Below are 10,000 nucleotides of genomic sequence, written 5' to 3'. Positions count from 1 at the left end.
TTTGAAGGAAAATTATTTTAATATATTTATATTTCAAAGTTGTATAGTATTATGCAGTTAATGTTTGATTTTTGTAAAAACAGTTCTTTATAAAAATGCATTTTGTTAACTTAATTAGCGACAAACAATTAAAACATTGTTTTTTAAAACTTTTTTTCTAATTTAAGTTTATAAGTGAAGGAAATTATTTTTTGTTGTGTTAAAATTATTTAAAGTTTTTATTCTTGTATTGTTCCTTGCATTCATGTCTTTTTTTAAAATAAAGATTAAAGTTAGTTATAACAGATATTTTTTGAAATAACCCAACTAGCTTTAAGTGGTACTTATAATTTATATCAAATGTAAGTTAATAATAAAAAACTATATCAAATGTAAGTTAATAATAAACAATTTGCCATAGTACCAAAAAAAAAAAAATTATATTTAAAACTATGAGTTTATTTGTTTCTAAAAATGTAAAAGCTATTTACCACATGATTTGATAGTTTTTTAAAATACAAAGAGATTAGTTTGACAAAATAATTTATCAATATTTAAGCCTTGCAACATAAAATTTGCTAAAATTATTAATATATTTTATTATCATAGTGTTATTATTATTGTAAATTAAGACAATATTTTCAAACAGTGACAAATTTAAGTTATTATTGATAGAAAATTAGTTGAATAGCAAAACTGGGCACAGCAAAATTTGTTTTTTTTTTGGCTAATAATTTGAATGATTGAACTTAGAAATATTATTTCAATGGATTTTAAAACTAAATTCTTTTTATGATGAAGTAGTCTGAATTAAAGAAGTTTTATCATAATGGTTTGAGGATAAAAATAGAAATGTCTTTGAAAAGTTCCTTAGCGGATGGAAAGCGAATAAATCATGATATTTCGTTAAAGAAGAGAGAAATCGATGCTAAGCTTGAGGAAGTTAATAATTTTTTTGATTTATCTCAGAGATGTCTTTTTACTGATGAAATATAATCTCTTTATGTAGGCACACACATGCACACTTATATCTTTTATATTTATTTTATCTATGTTTTTCTTTTTATCTATGTTTAATAAACAAAATTTGATTTATAATATATAGCAATATTTTTACTATATAATTTAATATACTTTTTTAGTGTATTTTTAGGAAAAAGCTAGCATTACATGGCTGAAAGAGAGTTTACAAAAAAGTGACACTCTAGCTAACAACATGGTACTAAAAAAGGAAATTTTAAATAAAGATAAATATATGATAAAGAAAGACAGTTTAAAATATAAAATAAATAATAGAATGATTCCCACTATTTTTTTTAAAATATTTTTTTTTTGTAATTTTTTCCTTTGTAAGAAAAAAATTTTTCTAAATGTTTAAGAAATGTTTTGAAAATAATTTTTTTTTATAGATAAACATACTGACGTCATTTGAAGAGCGTTTATGCAAACTTGAAGATAATATATTACCGGTTCATAAAGAAACCACAGATTTACAAAGGCGTCAAGACAGTATCTTTTTATTTTTCATTTTACGACCCTTTATTCACTTTTCCTAAAAAGGTATTTTCTTTAACAGTTCTAGATATAAGTAAGACATTAGTTCTATTGGAAGAGGTATTAAGCTACCACAGTGTGTCATCTAACTTAAAACCAATAGTTGAAAGTGGGTAAGTATTATGGATATATATATAAATATATATATATATATGTGTGTGTGTGTGTGTGTGTGTGTGTGTGTGTGTGTGTGTGTGTGTGTGTGTGTGTGTGTGTGTGTGTGTGTGTGTATGTATATATTATGGATTCTCCATTTAAAAAAGGTGATGTAGTATTAAAGCGCTTGCTTTTAAAGCAAGAGATACTGAGTTCAAGTCCCAAAGTTCAATGCTTACATTCTTGGTATTAACTCGAGCTCATCTTGTTTCACAGTGTAGCGGTCTTGTTTGTCAAGGTTCATGTTTTGGATTTATAGGATTGGAATAGGACTGTAATAAATTTTAAATTTTTTCGTATTTGTCATTAAATTACTTATGGTCACATTTTGTCAACTTGGTAAACTAAGGTTTTATTAAACAAAAAAATTACAAAAATTGGTATTTAATTTGTTTAATATTAAAGAATTTGATATCAGGGTTGGAGTCAATACATTTGATCAAATACAAATACAAAAACGTTGATTCTAGATTTTCAAATACATATTCAATACAAGTATACGCAATCGGCATTTTCTAAATGCAAATATAAATATTTATAATTTAAGTTAAAAAAATACAAATATTTTTTCAAGACAAGATAAAATGGCCTATTAAATAGAAGAATGAAAACAAGTCTTCTAAAAATATCCCTTTTAAACAAAATTTTAATTTATTTAAAAATAAAAATAAAAACCATGAGGTTTGTTTTTTAGAAGGAAGAACAAAGCTGAAAATTATTTAAATCATCGTACAGTCTTAGTAGTAGGGGAGAGTGGTGTACCTTGGATGTGAGCGTACCTTGGAGGCAGTCAATTGTGCTGCCATCTTGAGTGATGAATTCAAACTGAAATTTTAGTTGCATGTATTGGCCTCTAAAGGCTCATAATAAGTTGTTTTACAATGGCTTAACATATTTGTTGTTGCAATAAATATAAAAGTATGTTTCCGGTACCAAAAAGTAATTTTTTTAGAGCGCATTCTTTTTTTTCTACATCTGTAGGTATAAACTTTGTTTTAAAACTGATTATCAATAATTGTAAAACATGTTTTCAGCTGCATTTATGCATGCTTGAAACTGCTTAACTCCTAACCTTTAAACATATGGTAGCGGTTTTGTAAAATCTGTGGTAGCGGTGTACCTTGGATGTAGCTAATGTTGTGTACCTTGGTGGTACCATCAAGGTACAAACTTGCATGGTTTTGTAAATACTATTATAAATAATATTTGTTATGAAATTTTTTTTAATGTAATATTTTGTTAATGTAATATTTTGTTATAGTTTATTATGATATTTTTTTTGTTTATTAGGAATTTCTTTAGTATAATATGATGTTAAATTGTAATATTTCTTTGTTAAATTGTAATTATTTTTTTCAAATTGTTATTTTCTCTTTGATAATTTTCTTGAATTATCAAAGAGATTATAAAACTGTGTATGATTTGGACAAATTAGACATGGTCTTTTAGTTGCCACATCCTTTTATTACAGGAGGTTCAGCACGACAGCTGGAAAAACTCATATAATTAAAAAATAATATCAATTCTTATCTAAATATTTATTAAATTAATTCTAGTCTAGAAATTTATTATTAATTGCTTCAAAAATTGCAACAAAAATTTAACAAATAACTAACTCTAAATATTGTTTATGAATTTTTTCTAAACTTCCATCTTTTAAAACAATATCATTGAATGTTTTTTTTTAAAGTGGAATGTGATAAAATTATGATAATTATATAATATTTAATTTAAAATTATGCTACTACTAAAACTGTTCCTTGAAAAATGATGTATTTTTTCTACATTCTCACTCCAGCTATATTATAACTCTTTAGTTTTTCCCCCAAAAAACTCTGGTTTATCTAGTTTATGTAATTTCAAATACATTTAAAACAAAAAAAAATAAAAATATAAATTATAAAAAATATATATATATATATATATATATATATATATATATATATATATATATATATATATATATGTGCGGATTTTTTTAATGACATTTAATTAAAATTTTCCCCTCCTCTCTATTGTTATTATGCCCTTTTTCTGAAACACAAAACTTGAATAACTATGCTGCTGCATGAAGAAACAAATTAAGGTTGGTACTTCCAGAGACGTGGTAGGATTGAACATATATATAACACACTAGTACCACACCACTACACCATATTTTTTTTGAATCTTTGTAAAATCAAAATAAACAGTTTTTTAGGTTTTATGAATTGCTAAATATTTTTTAAAATTTGAAAATTTTGGTCATAGAAAAATCTATTATATGTTGATTGACCTTTATTGTTTTTTTATTGACATTTTATATACCCCTATTGGTTTTTTCATGCTTACCTGAACTTTTTTTTTAAACTTATTTCTTCAATTAACTTGTTGGGTTTAGAGTGTACAACTTAATTTATCCTTTTTAATTATATAGACCAGCTGGAAACCTCAACACTTACCTGGAGACTTTAAAGAAAATTGAGAATGCTATTACATTTTTTAAAAAGAATAATCCAGAAAGTATTGAGCTATCTGTTCTGGTAAATTTTGTTATTTTTTTTTTTACTCTCAAAGAGTTAAAAATCTTAAATTTATTTACAGATGCTGTAATTCATGATAATTATTTCATAATATTTTTTTTCAAGATAATATCTTTTTATTTTTAGTATAGCTGTAAAAAATTATAATGTTAAAAAAAAAAATTATAATGTTTAATAGGGTGGTCCTTAAAACAACTTTTTTAAAAAAAATCTGCTCCCACCCCTTAAATGTGTTCTATATAATACGAAAACACTAGGTTTAAATTTTTTTTGAAAAAAACATATTTATAGAGGTCCCCCAAGACCCTTTAATATTTAACGGGTCCCTAATATTTTCAAAAAAAAAGTTTCTCAAAAATAGGTCAACCTGGTACTCAAATGAAGCGCAATTATATAAAAATTTCAAAAATATTATTCATTTTGAAAAATAAATTTGAAGTTTAAACTTATTTATCACAATTATCATGAAAAATTCACTTATTTCATTTTTTGCTAAAAAACAAGATTTTTACGTAGTAAAACCTAAAATAACTTTATTATTTCAAAATGAATGTTATTTTTGAAATTTTTATATAATTTCGCTTCATTTGAGTACCAGGTTGACCTATTTTCGAGAAACTTTTTTTTTTTAAATATTAGGGACCCGTTAAATATTAAAGGGTTTTGGGGGACCTCTAAAAATATTTTTTATTCAACAAAATTTTAAACCTAGTGTTTTTGTATTATATAGAACACATTTAAAGGGTGGGAGCAGATTTTTTTCAAAAAAATTGTTTTTAGGGCCACCCTAATGTTTAATAAAATAGAAAGAAAGTAAAGATTGAGTAAAGCCTTGCTTTACTCAATGTTTTATAATTGCACTTCAAAATTTTTTAAAATTAATAGTTAGTAAACACTCAATATTTAAATTAACAATTGATTTGGTTTTTGGTGCGTTTATACTACCTGGATAATGCGTTTCTGACTTTTATTTTAAATGCTTTTTGATAATGACTTCAATATTTTCAAATAATTGAAATATGTCAGCTTGGGTTTCAAAAAAAGCATATTTTATAATGATTTTAGAAAGCATAAATATTTTTACTGAAAGTTTATTGACAATAAAATATTGTGAAAAAGCGCTAAGGATTCTTGGGAACAGTTTTAACAAAAAGTTTCTTAGCAATATTACAAAAAGTATTCATTTTTATTACAAACAAAAATTATTATTTTTAAAATCAAAAATATGCTTTTTCTGTGACCCAGGTTTTCTGAGACCCATTCTTTTGAATTTGTTTTTGTTGTTGACAATATTAGGGATTTTGCCTCAAATGTTAAAGATTTGAACCCAAGTATCTTTACAACTTTGGCATGGTGGTGAAAAATGGGTTGCATGTTTGAAATCAATAATGTGAAATGCTATACAAAAAATCTATTGTTTGCTCAACAACGGAAAAACAGTTTTTATGCCATCTTTTATCAAGAATATAAATCAAAAATTATTTTTTTAAATGTTTTACTATATCAAAAAATTTATTATAAATCATATAGTTTAATATAAGGATATATTAATCGAACATTATTTTGATTATAATGTGGGGGTCTGCAAACCAGTTATTTTGATTATAATGTGGGGTCTGCAAACCAGTTATTTTGATTATAATGTGGGGTCTGCAAACCAGTTATTTTGATTATAATGTGGGGTCTGCAAACCAGTTATTTTGATTATAATGTGGGGTCTGCAAACCAGTTATGTTTTATTTTACCTATAATCCAATAATATCACTGCAAAATGAGTTTTTTGAAATTTTTTTTTATAATTGATAATTGGTGGCTTGACTATCTTTAATAATAGATAACATAATCTGATTAATTAGCAAATTGTTTTTGTGAATTTTTCAGCTGGCTTCACAGTTGTGCTACATGTTGTGTTGAACAAAGTTGTTGTCTTAAACAAAAAACAAAACTTAAATATTTATTTACATCTTAATTAAAAATAGAAATCAAAACAAAATAATTTTATAAAAAAAAAAAATATTCAAAAGACAAATATATTTGAATTTTCGAATCTACAATCAAATTTTTGAACAGTCTGCTATTTAAGAAAGGCTAAATAAGAATAAAATATTCTGTTTAAAAATTTTTAAAATTTTGTTAAATTAGCAGAGGTATATACATTTAAAAATTATACAAGTGTTGATGTAGTAAAGTAGTTTTTGTTTACTTTCAAAAAAGTGGTTCTATAAATTTTAATAATGGTTGATTCAGTAATTATGTTTATCTCATGTGAATACTGCATTTACGATTACGTAGCATATGATCAAGTTCAATAAAGTTGATATGATCATAAGAAGAAGAATATAAATGGTATATAATGCTTCCTGCATGACTTCTAAAATCTAAACTAGGAAAACAAAATATATATAAAATTTATAGTTTATAGCGATATTAAATTTTTTTGTCAATCAAAAAAAGGTTATAATTATCGATTTGAAAATATTGAATTTTCTGAAAATTCAAATCAAATTGAAGTCAAAATAGAAATCATTAAAATTTGAGTTGCTAGTGGAGCCATGTTTTAAAATAAGATCATAATATGGATTTTTATTATGGATTATCTGCATTAGTTATGTTAAAACAATACTTTAAGTAATGTCAATGACTGGTTTGTGGTGATTTAGTTTTTATTAACTTGAAACAACTTTAAAATCAATTTAAATGTGAATTGTGCTCTAAATAAAGTTATAAAAAAATTTATTGGTGAGTTAATCTGGTTTTTACTATTTTTTAAGTTTCTAAATTTTCTAAAGTTGTACTATTTTTAAAGTTTTAAAGATTCTAAAGTCAAAAATCAAACTTAAGTAAACTGTGATTATTAGTTTAAACATTTATTATTTCAAGATGTCAGATTTTTTATCTAGCTGGTAAAAATATTTATAAAATTTAATTATTATAAAGAAACTTATTAATCTTAAAGTAATGTTTTGTTCGTCACAGACAATAAACCTTTTTAAATCAATTTTTTTTATATATATTAGTTAAAAAGCTGTTCAAACATAAATCGCAAAAGACTTAAATGAGATTCTGCTTTGCATGTAGGACCTGCATCGACCCCTAAATGTGCATTGAGATTTGGTAAAAAAATCTGCTAAAAAGTAAAAAGTAGCCTGGTCTCAAATTAATTAACAAAATAAGTAAAACTAATAAAATTCATTTCAATTTACAAGCACTTTGCTTAAAATTTATTTAAAGTTTTTCAGAAGTCTTATTTTAGATAAGCAACATGTTTAAATAGGTAAGCAACCAGTGACGGATCCAGGAATTTTAGGTGGGGTGAGGGGTGGTATGTTGAAATATATAAATAATTTAGTATTTTGTACCACATTTGCATCTCCAAAACAACAAAAAAAAAAGGTCCTCAATTTCTAAGATCTTTTAGGACTTTCAGATTCTGGTGGGGGGTAGTAAGTGACCAAGGGCTCGGTTAAAAATGAGACTTTTTTCAAACCCGACCCAAGCAAAACTATAAGATTTAGCAGGGGTTAATAGCCTTAGCTAGAAAAATTATGATACTTTATATTATATAATTTTATGCTTACATTTACTATTTATTAAATACCGGCATATATTTATATATTTTCAAGTTCTAATATACTTCCAACAAGATTGCAACCACTATTATGTTATGAGTGGCTTTAAAATAGAGAATAAGTAAAAATACTAGAAAATGGTTAACTGAAGACGTAAGAAGTTGTAGGTTGTATATAAAAGAAAAATATGAAGATGGCTTAGAGTTATAAGGTTTTTTTGATGTGCAAGGAAAAAAACAGAATTAATAAAAGCTTTTACAGCTTGAGGGGACAAATACAATAATGATGCTACTTGTTGAATAAGAAACAATAAGAATGAGTTTTGGTTTATCGTAATAGAGATGATAGCTCAGTTGAACATTGGTCATGATGGTGTTTGTAAAAAAAGAAAGAAATGCAACCTACAACAATGAGAGAGTGGCTCAAGCTTGGCAGATAAAGCAGGTCTAATTAAATTTACAATGTGCTTTAAGACTTTGCCTGAGAGTAAGTGGGTTGTTATTTGTCAATATAGGAATGCCATCATTATTGCAATATTTTTTTGCAGTAAATAAATTAATTTTGTTGTCTGACAAAAATTGTGGATTTTAAGTCCATAATTTAAATCTATAAGCCACTGTAATCCTTAGGCTGTTACAGAAGAGAGATCAGATTAAAAATCAGCTGCTTGTTCTAAGCTATCAAAAAGGAAAGATTTTTTGTTAAGACAAGAGTATAAAGTTGAGTCATCAGCAAATAAAGCCACTTTAGATGTAAAATTTTCACAAAGATCGGTATTGTAGATAAGAAACAATACAGGAGCAAAGATAGAACCCTGTAGCAAACCCTGTAGAACCCTGTAACCCCTTAAAGTCACTTGAAATGAAGAAGAGCCTTCAAGAATAAATTTAATACTGCAGTTAGAAAGAAATAATTTAATAATCTTAAAACCTTTATATAAAGAAACTAATTACAGAATGAAAACTAATTGTAGAATAGTTAGAGATCAAAGGGTTTTCTAGAGTTTTGATAAGTTGGAACCAATTATTTAGCACTTTTTAAAAATTTAACAAAAATTGAAGAGAGTTCTGGAGAACACTCTTTTAAGACTATGATGGAAATCTTGTCTGAAGCACAAACTGTAGAGGTGTTTAATTGAGAATTAAATTTAGCATTGGAAGCCAGAGTGATTTGGATGTTTAACAATGTGTTAATCTGTTAACTGACTGGAAGAGTATGGTCATTTGATTCAAGAGTCAAATTAGAGTAAGATTTCTTTGCAAATAATAATAAAGTAAAAAGATCAGACCCATGAATTAGAGATTAAATGTTATACTTACTTTAGTTAATGACACTGTTGAAGACTAACCAAAAGTCTCTAAAGCCTAACATCTGATATAAGATACAAGATTTAGTAAACTAAGAATAATAGAGCTTAACATCAGACGGGACCTTTTTACATTGGCTTCTTGGAATAAAAAAAGAACATTTTTTCTTAAGTGAGATGTTCTTGTAAAAAAGATGAAATAAATGTTTAATAAAGCAACTGTTCAAGATGGTGAAAAATATGGAGTAGAATGAGGTTTGACTTAAAATTGATGAATAGGAATAAAACTTTTCAAACTTTTAGTCCAGAAGGAATAAAAGCTTCCAAGATGCTTTATACACACATATTATGGATATAAACATATATGTTTGCTATTTATTTAGAGTCTGGCATACAATATCTTTTCATATTTATATAAACTTAAGTATTTATATAGTGTAGTATTTGCCGAAAGAGAAGATGATTAGATGATGATCATGATCATGGTGATGATCATGTTGATTATAATGATGTTTATATATGCATATATATATATATATATATATATATACGCAAAATATAACATGAATTTTGAATTTAAAAAAATATACTTTAGGATGCATAAATGTTTATGCAGCCCCGGTCAAAAACCTGTCCCCAGCTATATTTTATCAAACTTGGCCCCGGTCAAATATCAACCCCGATTGCTTACTAGTGGGGGGATGCTCCTGGGGTTATATTTTGTATATATACGCATATATAAACATCATTATGATCCAGGGGGATTCCCCTTTCCCTCCTGAATCCGTCACTGTAAGCAACACCTTTATCATCTTTATAGTTGTGGCTTTTATTTGTAAAAATCTTTTTAAAACAACATGTTTTAACAAATGACTTATAGGACTGACGGTGTTTACTTAGTTATATAGTTTACA

At 25.7% G+C, this 10,000-nt stretch overlaps 1 protein-coding gene across 2 annotated transcripts in view; it reads left to right on the top strand.

Annotated features, from left to right (window-relative positions):
- The first annotated feature begins 626 nt into the window (after nucleotides 1-626).
- LOC101240167 (exocyst complex component 7) overlaps nucleotides 627-10,000 on the top strand; it is a 41,496-nt gene continuing 32,122 nt past the window's right edge. The window contains exons 1-5 of one of the 2 annotated variants that reach the window (XM_065803309.1): nucleotides 627-921; nucleotides 1,133-1,198; nucleotides 1,389-1,488; nucleotides 1,562-1,646; nucleotides 4,106-4,211. In XM_065803309.1, coding sequence (XP_065659381.1) covers nucleotides 832-921; nucleotides 1,133-1,198; nucleotides 1,389-1,488; nucleotides 1,562-1,646; nucleotides 4,106-4,211 — 447 coding nt within the window. In that variant the 5' untranslated portion in view covers nucleotides 627-831. The remainder of the gene's footprint in view (nucleotides 922-1,132; nucleotides 1,199-1,388; nucleotides 1,489-1,561; nucleotides 1,647-4,105; nucleotides 4,212-10,000) is intronic. The other variant, XR_010640006.1, reaches the window with a different exon arrangement.

This window comes from Hydra vulgaris, chromosome 08, assembly GCF_038396675.1.
Source record: "Hydra vulgaris chromosome 08, alternate assembly HydraT2T_AEP".
In the NCBI taxonomy this organism is placed as follows: domain Eukaryota; kingdom Metazoa; phylum Cnidaria; class Hydrozoa; order Anthoathecata; family Hydridae; genus Hydra; species Hydra vulgaris.
This window is presented reverse-complemented; position numbering and strand designations above follow the sequence as displayed.